Raw genomic sequence first — 22796 nt, 5'->3', positions numbered from 1 at the left:
ATAGATTAAAGATTTAGTTTTGAAGTTCGATTGTACTTGTAGAGGTCACCAATTCAACACTGTAATTAGATATTTCAATATGATTTTTGTTTATCAAAATTAAACTAGACGCACAGCTGACTCATACCACATCTTCTTATATTTATAGATACTATTGTTATAAGCATATGCACATTCATAGATCTACAATCTGTCGATAACTGTATCTTGACATTGCAGTCATTTTTTTTCTCTCTGACTGTTTATGACGTCTTTACACTTAATAAATTGGATATTAGGTTTAAGATGTATGATTTTTTTATCAATTGTTAGTGGCTTTGAACTTGCTGTCGGTAACTGCAAGTACTCCCAGATCTCTAAATATCTTTTTGTTGTTGGAATATACAGGTGTCTGAGGCCACTTCCACTCTGTGTTTTTGCTAGATGTATTTCTATCTGTATCCATCGGATGAGTTAAGCCTTTTTCAACTGATGTTTATAGTTTGTTCCTAATTTGTACTATTACACCACTGTCCCAGGGTATGGGTAGGATTAGGGTCCCGCTAACATGTTTAAACCCGCCACTGTTGATGTGGTGTTACATAGTCGTTTTTTGTTCATTTTCTGTACATTAATAAGGCTGTTTTTCTCGTTTGTATTGATTTACACGAATCATTTCTGGGTCTTTTGTAACTGACTATATGTTATGTGTTTTGCTCATTGCTGAAGGCTGTATTGTGACCTATAGTTATTAATTTCTGTGTCATTTGATCTCTTGTGAAAAGTTGTCCAATTGGCAGGAACATCTTCTAATGAATTGTTCATTGCACAAACCTAAACACAAACATTTACTTGAAAACTATGCAAAACTTCCAAATCCAATGAACAATGATGAGAGGGTGGACCTTTATAATTTCAGAGGATACTTGAGAAGCAAATGCCATTACATTGGCTATACCAAATATCACTGACTTAGCATTAGCAGTTCACATAAAACTAGTCTAATCACAAATTAAAACATGTAAACAAAGCAAAGTTTCAGTCCATAGACTATGACGATGGGGGCAGGGGCAAATATTTTCCAGGGAAATGTGGTGTGCTAATGCTTATTCAACTGCAAATCAATCAACATTGGCCTACCACTTGTAGTTCCCCTTAAACTGACCCAACCACAAAATAAAACATGTTATCTGAGAAAAGTTTTAAAGTCAATAGACCATGGCTGAGGGGGCAGGGCCAAATAATCTCCATGGAAATGATATATGCAAATTGTTAGACAATTGAATACCACATATATAACATTGAGCTTCCCACTTACCTGACCTAATACACTTTTAAGACCATGCTGCAGACTCCAGAAACAGCATACCTATGTCTTGCAAAAATTGAACCAGATTACCTGCTTAAAGGAACATATTTTTTTGTTATTCCTCTTTTGTAAATGTGTGTTTAAAAATCAGAGAAACAGTCATCGCACAGATGCAGTGCAGGAAATCTAATAAAGAATAACCTATTTTTATTGTTCCATTCGTATAGTTTTGTATGAACTTCCCCTTTTTGAATTAACCTAGGAGTTTGGTATTTTATTTGTTTTTATTGTTGGTTTAATTCTTTTTTTAATTGTATTTTAACTATATTGTTTACCAGAAATACTGTCAGGGTGTTTATTACTGTGAAGTAGATATTCAAATGTTGTTATTGTATTGTAGTCAGATTGTATACATCTAAATGTGTTCATATTTAATAGATATATTCTGTAGATATTTAGGGCTATTCCATTAAAATTTATGTGAGAGGGCAGGAAACAAGTTTAAATATTGAATGTGGGTTTTTTTTCATCAGCGTCTATTAGCATTATGCAAAATTATCTAAAAATGGTTCTTGGTTGTATAGATATTTTGAAAGTCCCTTCCTGCCCTCCCACATACATGTTAATGGAATAGCCCATTACTTGATCCAATACTCTATACAAAAAACAGATAAAAACTTTGCTACATTTATTTTCTACTTAATAAAACAAAATTCATAAGATGTATATATCTTCAAAAAGAATGGCACTAAAAAATAGAGATAACACAGTTTTACAAAAAAAAAATAGTCTTACTATCAAAAATGAAATACAATAAAAAAAATGTCTTGCAATTATACTGAAACTCACTGAAACATATCAATTCAACTTCAAGGCTTCACCTAAGTTTTTTGCACATTTCCCATAAAAATGCTAATCAATAAATATACTAAACTATCCAGCTTCGTTTAAAAAGAAAACCATAAATTCTGTTTCAAATATTTTGCCTTCTGTTGAAAAATATCTAAATTAATAATAATAAACTCAAAATGATAAATCCTATCAAACCTAATGTCTTATATGATACAAAATACATATCTATAAAAGATCATATGCATTAACAGATTTTAACCTAATCCAAAATAACCATAATATCAGTGTTCACAACTCAAAACATCAAATGTTGTATAAAAGCCATGATGTAACTTTGACATGTCATTAATCCAGCTTTTGAATCTATAAAATAATTTTTTGTCATATAAATTGAACAATTCCTAACAGAATTGGCAATTTCCCAGTCAACCAAATTTAAAGCTCTAGAAGAAACAAATGTCATCAGTTGTGCTTGCACATGGGGTCAGTATTAAAGTGAAAGTATGATATTTACAGTGATATATAAATAGATTTGTAAATAATTTGATTGTTCTTGTTAAATATCTCTCTTGATTCTTCAATATCAGTAAAACAATCAAACCTGAAAGTATACAATAAAATAAAGATTAATGATTATCTTGGTATCTCCATTTTTTTTTTATCTTAGGCCAGGATTTTTTAAATTGTTAGTTTACAGATCCGCCGACCCGATTTTGTCGATTTCTAGAATAATCAAAGAGCTGAATAGCTCTGAGGGGAAAGAAGGCCCTTGTTTTAATTAATTTTTTTTTTTGGGGGGGGGGGGGGGGGGTGGGTATCTTTTAATAGTCTTCATATAAAGAATGAAAAAAGAACAGCTAGAACATGTAGAAAGGTTGACAATATTGAAATCAATTGTTGTTTAATGTAATTTCATTTCTTTAGTTTAGGATTCAATTTGGACCATGGAAGAGATCTGCATCTTCTACATCTAAACATTCAATTAAAGTTGATAGTAAATTATCTAAAATTCAACTGAATTCTGTCATTTAAAAACAACTGCACTATTTTTTGAAATCTTAAATGTGTACCACTGAACTGCAGGCTATGGTCATTTTCCATTTTTTGAGCCAGTACTGTAAGATTTTTAAATTTTCTTAAGAAAGTTAGGACTGAAAAATCTATTCAGCTTTAAATTTCTATTGATAAAGTTCCCAGTTACAACTCTCATCACAAGGATACAGGTCCTAATAAAAAACAATATAATCCTTCATTTTGAAATATTCGTAAATTTCATGAATATATAGGTTTATTAAAACTACAAAATGCAACATTTTTAATTTAATTTTTTTTTACCATTACAATGATTATGTTGGTACACAAAATTTATTTTTAATGAAAGACTACTAATCATATACTAAATGTTACATTTTAAGTGTTCAGATACTTTAACTTTCATTTTAGTGGATAATTACTCATCAATTGAGGTGCTCCTGAATTGGAGGAAGATTCTCAAACAGAAATATACAGAAATTATGAATAAATTCGTTTCTCTCCCCAATCTCTCATGTATACCCACGATCTTTGTTTATTTTGAAAGTTGTTGACCTACAAATTAAAGTATTGCCTGTTTGAATCATCAACAGCAAACATAATTATGTTTAAATTTAACAAATAGCAATTTTTATTAGTGCACCATCTCTGAGAATGATTTAAATAGCCAGTGAAGGATTATGGATATCCCTGCTTCTGCGTAGTGTGGCATTCCAACAATGACGTCACTTTTAAATATAATGTAGGTTGGATATATTTAAAATATCTCGTCATACTGACTTTTCCGGATTGTAAAAGAAACGTAAATAGTGTAAAGGAGAGCTCAAGATATGATAATTTCGCCAGAAACAGTAGGGAAATGTGTAAAAAAGTGTTTAAACTCAATCTATTCATTTGTGTGTCTCCTTCTCACCAATCTCAGTAAGATTTGATGGGGGGTTTTCCACACTATACAAACAAAATGAATGACGTGAGGGAATGTCACTCTGGTCAACCCCATAAGGGATTGAAGGCTTGAAGCTGTCTTTCCCCAAAAATAAAATTGACTTTTCATGCTTTTTTATTCCCACTGACCCTAACAAATGCAGAATCCCTGAAAAATAATTAATATACTTTTTTTTTATGAAATGAAATGCATTAATCACTAACAAAATTGATAACACTTTCTGTTGTGAAAAAATAAAACTTCCAGTTTAAGTTTCTAAAAATAGACAAATCAATTATAACTGACCTTGAAATGTTGTTTGCTCAAATAATTTTGCGGAATGAAACTTGTGTTTAAACAAATTACACAATAAGTTCATTTCCCTTATTTGTCATCAGTCCGTAAGATGCATTATCTCATTAAAATAGACTTGTCCAAATGTGGACAGGGTGAAGGCATCAAGTTAAAGTACTAAATATTAACAAATCATTTGGAATTTTCTTGTTTCATAGATAATAAAAAAAATATTGTCCATTTGGATAAAAAACAGTAATGCGAGACAACAGATTAACCCAGTGGACGAGTCTATTAGGTGTTTGACACCTGTGCTGAAATTTATTTTCGTACGACGTTTTTACATTTTTTTCTTTATCAGTTTTCGTGTTTGAAGAACATTATTCGCCAAGTTTTCTGGAATTGATTAAGAGCTACGCGAATCTATTTTTCTTGTTTCTGAAATGACGATTTAATTACGTCTTTGTCCATGTACCCCCTTTTTTTTACTGTAAATTATTAGAAATGTCATGCGATGTTTATAAAAGCTGCGCAATAATATTTCATTGAACTAAAATTTAAGAAATGATGATAAAATAGCATAACAGACATATTGTTAGAAAAGTGAAATATATTGATTTTGCATATTTTTCTGTCTTGATTTTTAATATTGATTTTGTCTTGAAAAGATGATTTTTTTTTTTTTAATTTCCCGACCTACCCACCCGACTTTTTCATGGGGAAAATCTGTAAACCAACAAATTAAAAAACCGTGACCTTAAATAAACATAGCAGAGTTTATCAATAGAATGTACACAATAACAAAAAGATTAATGGTTTTTAGGGATCTCAAATTGTTTTGATCTTAATTAAACATCGCAGAGTTGTTCTAAAGAATCTGAACATAACAATCTGCAAATCCAATGTACACACATAATTGATAAATGGAACATCACTAATGATTTGGTGACAAATAGCTTCTTAGAAAAATGTCTACAAATAATTTCATGACAAGTGGAACTAAAATATTTGCCTTCATCTACAGATGTGAATATGGCATGAAAGATGGTACTTCTTTGTAGGTAATTTTAAATCGTAGAAAAAAAAAGAATACAAAAAAATTTCATTGGTTACCTGAGGTTTGTTCACTATTAAAGAAAAAGTTCTCGCATTACTTTAGAGGTAAAAATACATTGAAGATGAGCATTTACTTAAAAAAAATACTTAAAGGATACACAGACAGGCCATCATATATACCTTATTATATTTGTGAAGTGGTATAAAAAACGAAAACATAATAAAGTTGATTTTGTAATTCAGATATTTATTTACCTTGATCTCTAGTGACAATGTCTTGGCAACCAGCCTAATTGACGAACACCAAATCCAATGGTACAACCCAACATAGTTAACAAACCAATATAACCGAACGTTCCATACCGTCTTTTCTTTAAATCTACAGAACAAAACATTTATGTTTTAAATCAATTTCATCATTTTTTATCAGGTATTTAATTATTTCTTAAAAATTAAAAGCAAGTTCAGTTCATTGTAAATTCAGAAATAATCATGATTATTGTGATTTCTTTAAAAAGGACAAAAACGAGATTTATCATTGTGATTAAAGGAAAACCATCAAACAGATATATGTATCGGGTATCAAAATGGGAGTTCTTATTATTGTCGCATAATTCCAATAATAAAAACCTCACAATAATTTCTGAATTTTCAGTAAATTAGAAAAACAGAATCAGAAAAAAAAAAATTTCCAACATATCTTTAGATGGCAGGTTTAGAGCATATAAAAAATCATTTAAGGTGACATTCCAGCTTTCTATTCTGTAGTTCTTCCTAATTTCTCCAAACAGAGGACTTTATCTGAACAGAGAACAATACACAAGTCAGCGACATATAATTAAATAGCATTTAAAAAAGACACAAGTTCTACCAAGTTTGGTCTCCTATATAGATTATGAAGGTGGCAAGTACAAAATGTACCTATAACATAATCTAAAAATAGAACCTACCATCACTATAGTAACCATATGCATAAGCCACTTTTCCTGCGATCCATATCCATCCAGCTGCAGCACATGTTTTCTGAGAGAAGATAAAAGTAAACATACAAAATACAAACAGATAGGACATAAACATATATAAACAAGAACATCACCCTACTTCATTTTATATCAAAATCGTAACTAGAGGTTCTTTAGAGCCTTTGTAACTGACCTGACCTTATTTTAACATGGACCTATCTACAAAATTATAGATAAGAATATAATTTATGACTAAAATTCTCATTTTTGCAGATCATTTATATTTTTTAAACTTGCCATACTAAAGTTTTTGCCAAAAGTGCAAAATTGGGTAAAAAAAAATCATCATTCCAGGGCTACTTATGGTGAATGGACTGACAGTATCTACAAAATATGATCCACAAAGAGTAGGACCCAAAACACAGTGAAGGCAATTTAGACTGCCAGTGGAAAATAGCAGAATAGACGGATACAATAATTAGCATTGGAAAAACTTCAATTGATAAATATCTATTGTTTAAAACCAGGTTTAAATTAAAACTATGAAAAGGAAATAATGAAAAATTTATCATTTGCCAGATATTTCAACATTGTTTATTTCATGAAATTTTCAATTATGAAGTATTTCAAAGCAGTATATTACCAAAATGCAATATATAAGATCTAACAGGGAGTTCAGATTTATATACAAGAACCCTGGTATTATACTTTATTGTGTTACTTACAGGATATTGTAAACCTCCAGCAAACAACAGCATCAGGTATGTAGGATAACCCTCCAATCTGTAATAATAGTATTATGTTCATGATCAAGAAATCATTATCATTGTATTTTTTCTAGATTAGTTATGACAAGATAAAAATAAAATGTGGTGTGTTTGTGTTGTAATAATAATAATATAATAATAATAAATTCTTTATTTAAAGAGGGTAAACACAGTTAGTTACAATCACTAATCTTCCCTGAGGCCCTCATATACATGTATGCAATACAAGTAAAAACAAAATGATAATAATAAGAGAAAAAAAGCAAACATACAACATATAAACACAATTGTATAGACATAATAGTTCAATGTACATGTACCATGATTAAAAGATATAAAACAGTTTCATATCGCATGTAGTAAATAGACCTAGAATATACAAATCATTAAAATCATACATTCTAAGAGTAATAGTTGCAATCATTTCAGACTGAATATTGGGACTGTCTCAAGTATTGTTTTATAATTTGTTTAAAAGAATAAGTGTTTTGCACTTTACGCATTTCATAAGGTAGTCCGTTCCATAAAACTGATCCAGAATAACCAAAAGATTTTTTAAACAGTTCAGTTTTTGGCTTTGGAACTATCAAATTACCTTGAGTAACACCCCTTAAAGCATAAGGATTATTTACAGATATAAGTTGAAACTTTTGAATTAGGTACTGTGGTGCTTCTTTCCGCATACATTTAAATAGCAATAAATATTTGTGGTATTTGATTCTGTTTTCTACTGTCATCTAACCAAGTTTTTTAAATAAGGGGGCAGATGGGGATAATGGGTCTGCATCAAGAATTAATCTTGCTGCTCTTTTTTGAAGTTTTAATATTCTTACTATCCCTTCATTTTTACATTCTCCCCAAATAATACAGCAGTAATCGATGAGAGGCAGAATATACCCATTATAATATGCTTTCCTGGCATTTATATCTAAAAATTTCTTTAATTTAGAAAGAAGGTATATTCTTGATGAAATGCTAGCACACATTTGATCAATTTGGTTTTTCCAGCTAAGTGTGCTGTCAATTTTAACACCTAATAATTTCTCACATGATGAATTTTGTAGTGTTTCTGAATTTATTACTAATTTGGTTGAAACTTCTTGGTTGTTTCCCTCTGTTGTCTATAAATTATATCTATATATCTAGAGTTTAGGCATATGATTAGTGATTGAATTCTACATAATAATCAGTGGTCAATAGCACATGCAAATCAGGAAATTAACAAGTTTATGTAATTTGATGATATATAATGTAACCTGCGTTTTACTATAAAGACATTCTAAGTCTGTGATAACTTGCTTGTTTACAAGGTTACAGATTACAGGTAAAAATTATCATCCACTTGGACACTTTGTTTCAGACTCCAAGGTGACCAGTCCTTGGCCTTACTTCTTGAGGTCATGTATATGATAGAGAAGTAGCAAATTCATTAATGAAATTTAATCCAAAATTTGTTTTAAACTAAAATACATGTGAATCTACCAAACAACCTTTAAAACTGTATATCAAAAAATTTAAAAGAATACACATTTATGCTTGAAGCCAGTGTTATGCACATTGCAATTACAAACTTAAACTCCTTTATATGTCTATACTGTGTATCATGTAAAATATGTAGGTGTCAAAAGCAATGGTCAATGACTGATGGGCATGATGGTATGACAATAACTCAATAAAAATGAGATGTGATATTTGTTAAACAAATTTAAAACTATGCAAATGTACAACTGCCTACAATATACCATTAGACAGTTGCAGATCAAGAAATTTTTATAAGGATGGGCCCACTGACTGCCTGAAAGGGGTCCTTTCCAGTCATGCTTCAGTGATTCCTTATATAATCAATCAATTTTTTCCCTCAAAAAAGGGGGCGGCCCCCTGAAAAACCCTCTAAATCCACCTCTGTTAGAGGTTTTCCTTAATAGACTGACCTTAAATAATTACTAATCACATACTTAAACAATTGTTGATTGTCTCACCTCTGCTTCTTCATTTGGGTAAAAAGAAGAAAACCGAAATCAACACTTTATTGTATGTACATGTACTTACGTATTTTGATGAACTCTTTGCACACAGTTGAATTTTTCATTGTCAGGAGAATACAGGGTTGGATACTGAAATAAGAAATAAATCATTTAAGATTGATGAGATTTACATTTTTTCATTTTTATAAGCTATACTCTGTACTAAAGAATGTTACCTAAAAGATTGTTTTTATAGTTTATAGTATTAAAATTGGATTAAACTGATACTTATTATTTCTGCAATTTTTTTTTTTTTACCAAATGTATAACTTTTTAAACATGTTAAAGATATATATCCAATAACACTGCAACTGGTTTTCAATATAATCAGGATTATAAATCAAGATGTGGCTTATAAGTGTGCCTTTAGTTACATTATTTTTATTTGATGAAAATAAAATTTGGACTAAATATACACAATAAACAGAACCTTATAATGTTTCAGACAAATGAAATTTAATCCAAAAAAAACTACAGAAACAAAAAGTAAATAATTACAATAAACAAACATTTTAGCATACATGGTATTAAAAGATGAAGTTTCGACCATTTTCTGCAATAAAATGATTCATAAATCTAATTGACTTTCATATTTCAAAGATCCATACTTCTACTTTGTATTTCTTTCTGGCAGCTACAACTTTGTAGGTCATCCAATAAATAAGAAAGGTACTTCCAACTCCTGTCAAAACTACATAGCCATACTCCTGTGGAATCTTTGATACGACTGTCATTTTCCTGAAAATGATAAATATAAATTCATACAATATATATCTATATATATGAAAAGTGTCATACCCAAATTTTATATTTCTTCCTTGCCACAATAACTTTGTATGTCATCCACTGCAACAAAAATGTACTAGCAACACCCGTCAGGACTACATATCCATATTCTTTAGGAAGCTTTGAAACAACTATCATGATTCTGTAAGAAAAATTAAATCGTATTTCAGACCATTTCTACACTGGTTGTAATTGCCTGAAACCTGGAAAATGAGAGTTGATAGAGTTTAAAAATACATTGTACATGCAGTACAGCTTACAAATGTCTGTCAGGAAATTGTCAAATTTTGCTATTCCCATTAAGCATGTTATGAGGGGTAAAGTTGTATGTATGTATATTCTATTAATTCAAATGTTTACAAAATAATTTCTTCTTGATAAATAATATTCCTCAGGTGCAGGATTATCTAGCTGTGCTGAAGACCCATTGATGGCCTTGGGGTTATTTTCTGCTCTTTGGTTGGGCTGTTGTCTCTTTGACACATTCCCCATTTGCATGTTCAATCAGTGCCCAAACAAAGCATTGAAAGCAACAAATATGCTCTCCTGCATACATGTAATTATATAATTATATCAAATGCGCCAACTTTATTTATAGTAGCCAATATTGCACAGACACTTGTTTCTGTCAATGACAATGACCTAGTCCAAATAATTATGATGTGCCAGGACGTCACTTCCAGTGAATAGTAAATATTAAACTTGGTAAAATTTGATGGACCTGAATTTTCGAAACGTTCGATTCATATTATCCAAAAATTTGGGTACATCAAATTTTACCAAGTTTAATATTTTATACTCTTCGGAAGTGACAAATTTTGGTAGTTCTGGGATATCATCAGATCATCATGATCATGGAATTGTATCTTATTCTATCATTTCTTTTCAATATTTCTGGAAATATTTTGTATCAATAAGCACAAAAAGGTAGGACTTTGTAACTGCGTAAAAATTTCTAGCCAGCAATTAAAATTTCATGTCAAAATAAGGTCTCCAAGTTCCCCTCCAAAAATTTGCTCTCAAAGTTCAGACGTAAAATTGGTTTCAGCGTAATGATGTCAAAGGAAAGTTCCCAGAAAAAAAATTAAAATAGCCTTGCCAGAGGTCATATTATTATTTGGACTAACAATGACCATGATGATTGATGTTGATGACAGGTCTATTAAATTATCCACACTCATATGAAAAAAAGTGAAGGTGTATTCGATTTTTTTACGTTTCTGGAGAGCAGGATTAAAGCTAGTCCGAGATTACTCTGACGTCCAACGGCTGTTTTGCCAGACAAGCTGGGGCCATGGGATGTCAGAGCTCGTCCCATATCAAAAAGTGGATATTTGCCCACCCAAAATAGATGCGCTGCTTCGTCGCTTCTGGTGCCAATTGAGGGCCTTGGAATTATATAAATCGGGCACCAATCTGTTCATTTTTCATTTATCTCACAGAGACCCATCGGTTCCTGAATTTTGACTTTCATTTTCAAAGATTATCCAGGGCTCATGCTACCAGGCGACTTGGGCGAAGAAGTCGCCTTCCCGACCGTCACTTCGCTTTCCCCGACCCCCAAAAGCGAAAACAAGTCGCCCTGTTCTTGACGATAGTCGCTTTCAGTTGCTTCCGTCATCGGACATTTTCAATTTTTACCAAGTTGATGAAACATCAATTTTTTATTGATAATTAAAGAAATTCAGACATAAACGATTCATTATCTTTAGAAAAGAGGTTGAAGCATTGTCTTCGTAGTGTGTAGCAGGTTATTTGATAAAAATACAACTTTTTATCACTTCGTGCATTTCTGCAAGTTCCAGTGCTTGTTACTCGAAAACGTACATCAACTTCAAATTCGGCGGCAACATAAGTTTGTTACTTCATTTAAACGTGATAAAAGTTGCCTACAGTAAATTTTTAATCCATTTATTGCATTAAAAACGTCATGTTCCTTTCCAAATAACTTGTCAAACATCGTTTATTTTTGTAAATTTTCTTGCATTCGTCCGCCATTGACCAATTTCTAAACTCCGGATCTGAACCGGACCAGCTATGACCGAAATCCGTTCTTTTACAATAATTACTACGGACGCACAGATGGAACAGCTGACAGAAGAATATTGATCCCAAAGGGAAAAATTACGCATTCTACACGCATTAAGAGACTTTTGGTAACATCTAATTGATTGGTGTATATAATTCCCTATATTTTTATGGATTGTTTCAAACTATTGATTAAAGTTGCTTAACTCTGAGACTATTATAATACTAATATCAATATATTCTGGCCCAGCTTAATAACTTTTATATTTTTTTTATGAGAAACACTGAATGTCATACACAAGATAATTTTTAATTAAATTGTAAAACTAATTGATATATCATAATTTCTTTACATTTTTTTAAATAATTTTTTTTTTTTAGTGCTAGATATTTAGTTGGTTGTTTCTCACAAGAACCTTAGTAAAACTTAAACAACTTTTAATTTCAAATGTTACTTTAATTGTAATTTTTTTACTCAGATATGAATTGAACAATATAAAAAGAACATTATTTACATATGGCCCTTTATCATGTTTATACTATCATGACTATTGTAAAATCCAAACATTGTATCGCACCGCGCGAATGAGCACTTCTCTTTCAAATCTCACCACTTCTCCCTATCAGTTTCAAAAAGAGAAGTCACTTCTCCCTATAATTCTGAAGTAGTGTGAGCCCTGATTATCATGTGACCACAAGAAAACAGTGCAAATGACCATAATGTAACACCTCGTTCATATACGATGCAAGTTATCTAAATGTCTGAGAGCTTCCGATTGTTATCGTGGTCGGAACTAAATGCTTAATACCGATCTCCTGTAAAGCAGGTGAAAAATCGTGGTTGGCTTCTAAATGTTAAACATCGATCTCCTATAAAGGAGGTGAAAAAATATAAATATTTGCATATTTGAGTCTAGAGGCCACGAAATCTCTCGTAACTTGACGTCCATTTGAAAGTGAAAATCAAAATGCAGAAATCGATGGGTCTCTGTGAAAATAGTCCGAGATTACTCTGACGTCCAACGGCTGTTTTGCCAGACAAGCTGGGGCCGTGGGACGTCAGAGCTCGTCCCATATCAAAAAGTGATGTTTGCCCACCCAAAATAGATGCGCTGCTTCGTTGTTTCTGGTGCCGACTGATGGCCTTGGAATTATATAAATCGGGCATCAATCTGTTCATTTTTCATTTATCTTTTCATTTATGTAGTTTCACCTACCTGCCAACCTTTATTTTTCCATATTTTAACAGTTTTCACAGAGACCCATCGATATTTGAGTCTCGAGGCCACGAACTCTCTCGTAACTTGACGTCCATTTGAAAGTGAAAGTCAAAATGCAGAAATCGATGGGTCTCTGTGAAAACTGTTAAAATATGGAAAAATAAAGGTTGGCAGGTACATTTTTGTAGGTGAAACTTACATAAATGAAGAGATAAATGAAAAATGAACAGATTGGTGCCTGATTTATATAATTCCAAGGCCCTCAATCGCCACAAGAAGCGACGAAGCAGCGCATCTATTTTGGGTGGGCAAATATCCACTTTTTGATATGGGACGAGCTCTGAATAATCTCGGACTAGTTTAAAGCTCTCTACACTTGTTGCTGATACAATTATATCGTCCAGTTAACTATTGTGGACACAAAGAATGATTTTTGTTTGTTAGGGACATTTCATCATTCGTTATTTGTATCATTTCCCGAAAATGACAATCACAAATAAATGACAGAATGAAACCCTGACATGTTTGATTGTTTAAAGCATTACCCAAATACTTACAAAACCTATTGATTATCCTAGAAAATTGATGAATTATAGCTGTTCAAAGTCGAAGGTGAACACTGGCGTCCTTTACTGGTAACTTCGAAAAAAAAACGAGCAAGTAAGAGGCCAACAGGTGTAAAATATCGTAAACCAGTTGGATAAGTAATATTAAACCAGTAACGAATAGAACGTGAATTCCGGACGTCTCACTAATTAGCGACAAGAAGCGTCAAGAAGCGACAAAAAAGAATTGTTCCAAACTTTTTATAGACAAACATGCCAGGAACATATGACTATACAAATCTAATGAAACTGTGTAGGCTATAAAAATATATTGTGGCATGATTGTCAATGAGAAAACTTTCCAAAAGAGACTAAATGACACAGAAATTAACAACTATAGCCTATGTCACCGTATGGCCTTCAACAATGAGCAAAGCCCATACAGCATAGTCACGGCTATAAAGGGAAATGACAAATGTAAAACAATTCAAACGAGGAAACTAAAGGCCTAATGTATTTACAAAAAAATACCGAAAAACAATTATGTGAAGGCGAAGAGGTGATATTATTTAAATTAAAAACGTATCATCATGCAGGCGCGGATCCAGAGGGGGGGGGGGGGGTTCCGGGGGTTGGAACCCCCCTTTTTTTGGCCGATCAATGCATTTGAATGGGAGCATATAGCTGGAACCCTCCCTTTACTCTGGGTTGGGAACCCCCCCCTTTAAAATGGCTGGATCCGCCCCTGATCATGTGTATACAGATGTGCGGGTACCACAATTTCCCGAGAAATACAAGAATAACGTAATATCCCCAAAACAAACTGATGTATCCCGATAATAAGATTTTGTATGGTGTTATATAATATACTGATTTTAATTAGTGTAACAGCATACAATAATGAGGTTAAACATGTTTAAGGCGTTCATAATTAATAAAAATACATGCAATCTTCAGAAAACGATTAATTTGTATCTTGCGCGATTGTGTGTAGTTATTCGTGTGTATGTGTGTGTAAAAAAGGGGATGTAGAGGTGTAGGTTTGTTGTTGTTTTTTTTGGGGGGGGGGGGTAACGTGGTGGTGGTGTTGGTTAAGGTATAACAGTCATCTTGCTTCTTCTTCTTCTTCTTCTTCGAAGATTATTATCTTTATTGTGGTTTAATTCACCAGTCTTGTTTATGCAGAGATGAATTGAAGATGTCTCTGAATTCATTAATCACCGTGATTAAATATATTTTGACATCCAATCTATACCGCATTTGTTATTCTAACCATTGACAATGAGAAAGTCTTTCGCCAAACAAAGTATTGAAGTATATATATCAATTTGTCCCAAGGGGCAGATCTAACCATATTTACAAGGGTTCCAACCATATGCCCCCTTCAGAAGCATACATCGTCAAAAAGGGTGGTTCCAATATCCCCTGATCAGGAATAAATATTCATAGGTGTTAAACTAATATTCCAATCAGTTAAGAACAGCGAGTATTTTGTGATTTGGAGACTAAGTAAGGTGTGATTTCTCGATTAAGAAAACGAAAATGATCCAAATATATATTACAGCCATTTGAAATATATAGTTTTTTTTTTATCTATAACGGACGGTGTGCATGTAGAAATAAAGGTTTTGCAATTATATGATATGTGGTAGCTGAATGGTTCTGCACCGATTATTCATCTTATGGGGTTGTGTTATTTTTGTATTATTTTTTATAAAAATTGATTGATTATAAATTTTTGAATAAAACAATGTTTTATTTTTATGCTTAAAAATCTTTTATTTTAAATTTATTCCTCTGTTTTTCTTCCATGTAAACATGTGTTATACTTTATAAAACATGCCTAATATGTAGATAGAATAACCAAAAACAAAAGATGTTTTAATTCTTTCTGTTTCCGTTTTCCATTCCGTATTCCGTTCCGTTTTCCGTTTCCGCCGTTGAGCAACACCCACAGTTGAGTACGACTACGACAGGTAAGATGTGAGGGGTCGTCTAAAAAATAATAATTGAAAATAATACTATACATCACTAAGAAATTTAAGACAATGATATAACTTTCCAATAGAGTAACATGGCATGGATTTTTAAATTTAGAAGAAAAAAGAAAAAATCAACTCATTTTCTGTACGGTGGAAAAAAACCAACAGAAGAAAACATGTAACATATATACATGATATATAAAACCAACGATACTTGATCAACACGGACTCCGTTAAACTCTATTGCTAAGCAATTCCCGCTTCTAGTAAGAAACTCAGAGGTCATTTTCGAGGACAGGGGAATGGCTCTACGATAAAAAAAAAAAAAACAACGTCTGCTGTTTTTTTTGGAACACGGGCAATTATATAAGTCATTGGACTCCAAATCCCTGCTTAGCACTATCCAAAAAGAATGTACAATGACAAAGCTCTATAGTAACTAGTATGTTGAATTATAAATTCCATACGCAGGTATGTACTGCTTAAATGATGACACATCTCCCCTTGTTCAAGAAGGAAATACACCAACTTAAACAAGGTATCTTGATCTTTTCCTTCGACCTTTGAAATCAATATGTTTTTACCCCTCCCAAAATTTAATATGTACATCAGGTATGGTTTAGATCGTTTAAAAAAGTCTCGACCGTGTTTACAAGTGAGATAACAGACGGACAGACAGTCCCGTAATAATGTTTCAGAAATTCTCAGAAATTTTTAGAAAAACTTTTACAGATACACATTTATTCTTATTGGCATGCGGCATAATCATAAAGTTGAATGATTGCAGTATTTTTTAATCAATTCTACGTGAAATGTCGTGTAAAAACATGTAATAAGAATATTGTATGATGGAAAAATATTTGTATTGACTTTTTATATTTTTATATCTTCTGTAGCTATATATAACCGCCAAACCGAATTTATATATCGTAATGATAATCAGACGTTTTTGTCGACCCCTCCACTTTACCTGTAAACTGTAGGTGTCATTAGTCGGTGTCGAGAGCTGTTGAAAAAAGTCTATTAGCAACTGGATATTTAACAATCAAGAATTTAAATATACAAAAACACAAACTGATAACGCCATATGTAGCTTTATAATACATCTTCATTTATGTCAATAAAGCAAAACCTTTTTTATTCAACAATATAACACAAGCCGTTTCTAGTGTTGCCTCCGTGGCTGGTATACAGTTATCTATCTCAGCGAATATCCTTGCTCAATATGACCAGAAAAAAAAACCAGGAAATCTTCGTGTAGATAAACTGCAATTGTTTTGCTATCACTATACTATAACACATAATCCTTCAAATAATCATAAACAGTGTAAATGGCCGAGGGTTTTTAATTCACAATAAAAATTCGGTATATATGTACAGTATAATTACCTCTCAGATAATGTTAAGAATGATTTTTTGATCCAAATGATCTTTATTAAATTAGGGTTTTAATCGAGTTTTTTTTTGTTTATTTGTTTTGCGGTGCATTTTATATGGAAATGTGATAGCGTGAGTGGGACATAATGTCCTATGGAAACGAAGCCCATCATACCACATAGGCAGCTATGTCACCGAGCTAGTTTTGTCAATATATTGATAACCTTAATATGAATCGCAACGATTGAATTTAACAACGGCCCGGCTACACAAGTATTTCGTGGGTAAAAAAGCAGCTGACACTGCCTAGCAATGCATGATTAGTAAACAGTATTTTAATAAATAACAACAGTGAAAGATTAAATAAAAGTATCCAGAGTTACTGTACTTAACACAAATTATTTACCAAAAAAAAAATCGATTTTTGTTAGCAAACAAAAAATATGTTTCGATACTGTAAACTTGTTATTCATAGGTATTGTTTCTTTGGAAGATACTAGTTGCAGTTGAAAATTTGGACAGTTTCACAGTCATTAATAACGTAAAATGTTGTAGATTCTTTGTTGAAGTTTATCGCATAAGGCCGTGAAATTTTGTCGCTCGCCTTTAACACAACATCACTCGAAGAGTCACCTTTCCTTATTCGACGAATCTCATCTGACACCCTCATGCTATAATAAACATTTCCTCGTCTGTCAAGGGCTAATCCCGCTTCCCCTGGGACATCAGTTTGATACACGATTTCCCCGGTCAGCTTTACGTACCATAGTCTGCTCAAGCTTCGACAGATAAGTTGCTGATTAGTTTCATTGACACATAAAGAATAAATGCTTTCCGTATTATTAACTGTGATTTTATTTCGAAATAATCCTTGCAAATTCAGTACAAAGATCTTTCCCATGCCACCTAGATATATGTTATTCCTATTTGTACTAACTCCATAACAGCTCTCTTCTGTTGAAATTTTGTTACATGATAACTCCGTTCTTGTTATATCAATGAACTGAATTTTCATTTCATTTGGTAGTGTGACGACGACTTTGTCTGTATTGGGAATCAACGCAACATCATATGGAAAGGATAACGATATGTCAGACTTTAAAACATTAGTGCTGCTATAAGTAAACAGATTCCCACTGGGTGTATGATTACATAAAATAACGCTATCGTCTGAAGTTATTGCTATTCCTGTTAAGTTGTAGTCTGTTCCAGCGTGAAGGTTTAATTGATTATTCCATTGCATGCTGGTAATTGGCTTACTGTTGTCTGACCTTGCTTGTGCTTGGTTCAATTTCATTGGTTTATGCTTGATTGCACATGGTAACGGTGTTTCCTCAATGGAGCCGATGGAGTCGATTTTCAAATTATGTATGCCCGTTAAGGCGAGTTGAGCCCCAACGAAGGTAGAAGTCATCTCTTTAATTCGACAATCAATTGATTGAATTTTTTTATCCTGTTGTCGCAAAGCCAAAAAAAGCTGATTATTGGATCCGTGTTTTTTAAGGAAATTTACCTGCTCATGTATTTCCTGAACTTTGTCTTTCAGTTCTCCTATTTCGGTTTGGTTTTGTTTAAACTTTATTTCTTTCTCTTTCTTTATGCTAGAAAGTTCTTTGATGACCTTTTCCTCAAATTTGTCTATTTGTTTTACTAGGTTTTCCTTAACAGTTTTTAATTCCCTCAGTATGGCTTGTTCATCATCTTCTAATTTTTTTATATTGTTATTTGTACCGTCCATCAAACCTGTCAAAGTTTTTGAAGCATTATCCATTGCATCTAAAGTATCGTTTAGGACTGCTGAATTTCTTACATCCTTTGAAACATGTTCTAAAGGAAAAACATTTTTACAAGATTGGTGTTTCAAAGGCATACACGATCTACAGCAAACAACGTCATGCTGTGTGCAGAAAAAATCTAGTAGACCATCTGCGTGGACGTCACAGTATTTTTGAAAGGTAGGAATTTTAGATCCAGCTGCAGACAGGTCGATCAAATGATGAGATCGCAACACTTTAAATTTAGAGTGATCTTCTATGCATTTTTCACAGAACCGTTCTTCACAGTCGGAGCAGAATTTGACTGCCGGTGATGATGTTCCTTGTTCAGTGCATGGATCACACTGTCCTTTGGACGCCATCATTTCTTTATTTCTAAAAAAAAGTTGTCAGACAATATTATTATGAAGCAGACTTCGCGAAATGTTATAATTTGTTTCTAACTATAAATTAAGGTAAATCAATGACGGAAATGTAGCTTGCGTTTAAATTTATACTGTTATGATGACAGGGATTTTTAATCAATTAATATATTTATGAATTGAAGTATAATATCGATATGAAAATATCATCATTTTGTATTTACAAAAGGCTTAACATTTTCTGTATTTTCAGACGTACAGAAGGTGTGAGAAAACACCCCAACTAAACAAAATAAAAGCATATTGGCCTTGGGAAATGTTCGACATTATTCCCAGTTAAATACTTGTATGATTATTATGGATAGTAATTGTCGTTTGTTGATGTGGTTCACAAGTGTTTCTCGTTTCTTACATAGATTAGACCGTTGGTTTTCCCGTTTGAATGATTTACACTAGTTATTTTTTGGGGTCCTTTATAGGTTGCTGTTCGGTGTGATCCAAGGCTCCGTGTTGAAGAAGTACTTTGACATATAATGGTTTATTTTCATAAATTGTGACTTGGATGTGGAGATTCATTGGCACTCATACCGCATCATCTTATATCTATCTGGGAAACGTTAGATGTTCCTCCCATGCAGTTAAGTCTTGTATGATTTATATAGACTATACATGCACCACTGACAGACGGGCAATGATTTATTTTGTATTTGTTATCCAAAAATCATGCATTCAGTTTTGATGTTGTATTTGTTTTACTGATATATAGATAGAATATTGTTAATTTTCTTATCCTTTGTAGTAGTAGTTCTAACTTTTTTAATTTCTATTCGTGTTGACCAATAACCTATCCTTGTAAAAAACTTTAAAAGTTGCAGAAACGCGAAATTAAGCTAATGGAAGAACGACTTTTCTGATGGGAAATACCGAGGTGAGACCAGAAAACAGAAATCAGTTAGAAGGTTTAATGAATGATGTTGGCCAAACACAGAATCAATTGGAAGCAAACATCAGGAGATAACCATTGGTTCATCCTAGAAAACAGATCAAGGTCGGATGCTGGAATGTTAGAACAAAGTATGCATCTGGAAAGACATACCAGGTAGTAAATGAAATGAACAACTATGGAATTGATGTATTGGGTATTAGTGAATGTTGTTGGACCGGAACAGGAAAGATCAACCTCAGAGGTGGCGAGACTATGCTATACACAGGACAAACAGAAAGACATGAGTATGGATTAGCACTTATTATATCAAAAGCAAACAGCAAAACACTCATGGAATGACAACCTATTAATGAAAGAATAATAACAGCTCGATTTTTTTCTAGACATATAAAGTTGACCATAATACAGTGTTATGCACCAACGAATGACGCTTCTGATGAAGTAAAAGAGGAATTCTACCAAACCTTGAACGATGCAACAGCAAAAGTTCATAAACATGATATGATAATTGTAATGGGTGACATGAATGCAAAGATAGGATCAGATAATCTTGGATATGAAGATGTAATGGGGAAGAATGGGTATGGTGTTATCAATGAGAACGGAGATGTCGGGTGACATATATTGTGTGGTTCCGCTTCGCTGTTTTTATGTGTATACCTAGGTTGTATTACGTGTTTGTTTTTATTATGTGGTTAGTCACTCCTACCATGTTGACATGCATATCAATTATATGGTCATTTTTATAAATTAACTGTTTGCATAAAGTTAATATGATTTATTCTAAATACTAAGGATTTTCTTATCCCAGGCAAATAACCTTAGCCGTATTTGCACAACTTTTTGGAATTTGGGTCCTCAATGCTCATCATCTTTGTTTGACTTTCTTTACTATTTTGACCTGAGTGTCACTGATGATTCTAATTTAGACGAAACACGTGTCTGGCGTATAGTTATTATAAACTAGGTTGTACCTTTAAAAACTATTAGCATGTCGTAATGTTCTTTTGTATTGTTAATTTGTGTATTTCTCTGTCCTGAATATTCTTCCATTTTTTTTGTAATGTAGTCCTGTCATATCATGTTGTCAATTTAGTGTTATATTTAACATTTCCATAAAAGCGGGAGATTTGGCTAGCCGCAAAAGTAGGTTCAACCCACAATTTTTTTCTCAAAATGTCCTGTACCAAGTCAGGAAAATGGCAATTGTTATCTTATAGTTCGAATCTGTGTGTGTCGCATTGTTGTTTAGTTTTTTGTTGCACTTGAGTTTTTCTGTTATTTCGTTGTTTTCCTCTTGAGGCCCCTCATGGGGGGGTCCTAGTAATCACATAATCACCATTTTTTTGCCAATATAATCACATAATCATTAAATATTTGCTTATCTTTAGTAATCAAATAATCATAAACTAAAAATACAGTCCTAGGTAATCAAATAATCATGAAATATTTGGCTTAATAATCAAATAATCATTAAAAAAACGGCCAAGTAATCACATAATCAAAAACCCCATGAGGGCCCTCCCTCTTATATTTGTTTTCTTCAGTTTTAGTTTGGTACCCAGATTTGTATTCTCTAAATCGATTTACATTGATGTACTACTATTGCCTTTATTTGTTAAACAGTGTATAGAATAATATCATTGATACAGTCATACAGTAGTGACGAAACAAACAAAATCGTTTCTAAAACCAATAAATATTGATTCCGATTTCTAACGCACTTCACGATTAGTGCCTTTTAAACTTTTCAAGAAAGTTTGTTTGTACTTTAGATACACTTTGTTTTAAGTGGCCCCTTTTATAATAAAAATGGGTTATGGAGGTGGATGAAATAAGCGAAACCGAAAGTAAAATATATTAACCTATAACTAGAAAATATTTAAGGTAGCAGCCAATGTAATTGTAGAATATTAAGGAATACTTAGTATAGTTAATTCTTAAAAAAATTACCTTGTCTAAATAGAGCAGCATCTATAGAAGATTTCCAGAAACTATTTCCTCATAAATATTACCATGTTTACATACATGTCATAAAATTTATAAAATCTGTGCTTTCAGTTAAATATGGAACGCCGTTCTTGTCAACTATGTCATGTATAAAGCAATGTTACTATGAAGATCATTAACAAATATAAAATTACTTTTTCTAAACTGAGTAGTATTGATTTCCAGAAACTATTTCTTATTACATATTACCATGTTGACATGTCATAAAATTTATATAATCTGTGCTTTCAGTTAAATATGGAACTCCGTTCTTGTCAACGATGTCATGTATGTAAAGCAATGTTAATACTACAAATGAAAGTTTTTATTTATATGTATATAATAACACCACAGAGCTCTTCTAGATTTTTCTTTGACAGTCCAAGATGTGAAAGCCAAGGATGTATTAGATCTAAAAGCGCGAAGAACGGAGCTGTAAGACAAAAGCAGACCTTAGAAAATAAAGGTAACGTGTTTAAACTAGCACTAGGAAATTTCAGTATACGGATGTGGATAGTAAACTGTACATAGAAAACGAAGAAATAGTGGTGCCATCGTTGATTACGTTTATAAAGTAATACAAAAA

The 22796-nt window shown here is 32.3% G+C and overlaps 1 protein-coding gene across 2 annotated transcripts; it reads right to left on the bottom strand.

Moving 5' to 3' along the window:
• Positions 1-1963: 1963 nt before the first annotated feature.
• On the bottom strand, positions 1964-13918 carry LOC143076208 (glutathione S-transferase 3, mitochondrial-like). Of its 2 annotated transcripts, none has more exons than XM_076251908.1 (7): positions 13792-13918; positions 9809-9938; positions 9226-9290; positions 7135-7192; positions 6398-6470; positions 5703-5826; positions 1964-2741 (listed from the first exon to the last, which is right to left on the bottom strand). In XM_076251908.1, exons 2-6 carry the CDS (start codon positions 9932-9934, stop codon positions 5711-5713), a joined length of 438 nt encoding a protein of 145 aa, XP_076108023.1. In that variant the 5' UTR covers positions 9935-9938; positions 13792-13918; the 3' UTR covers positions 1964-2741; positions 5703-5710. The 2 variants fall into 2 exon arrangements, with proteins under 2 accessions (XP_076108023.1, XP_076108024.1); XM_076251909.1 differs by lacking the exon at positions 9809-9938 and adding an exon at positions 9999-10128 and having other exon boundaries at positions 13792-13917.
• Positions 13919-22796: the final 8878 nt, after the last annotated feature.

Source organism: Mytilus galloprovincialis, chromosome 5 (assembly GCF_965363235.1).
Source record: "Mytilus galloprovincialis chromosome 5, xbMytGall1.hap1.1, whole genome shotgun sequence".
Lineage (NCBI taxonomy): Eukaryota > Metazoa > Mollusca > Bivalvia > Mytilida > Mytilidae > Mytilus > Mytilus galloprovincialis.
Note: the sequence above shows the minus strand (reverse complement) of the source record. Positions and strands in the feature narration are given on the sequence as shown.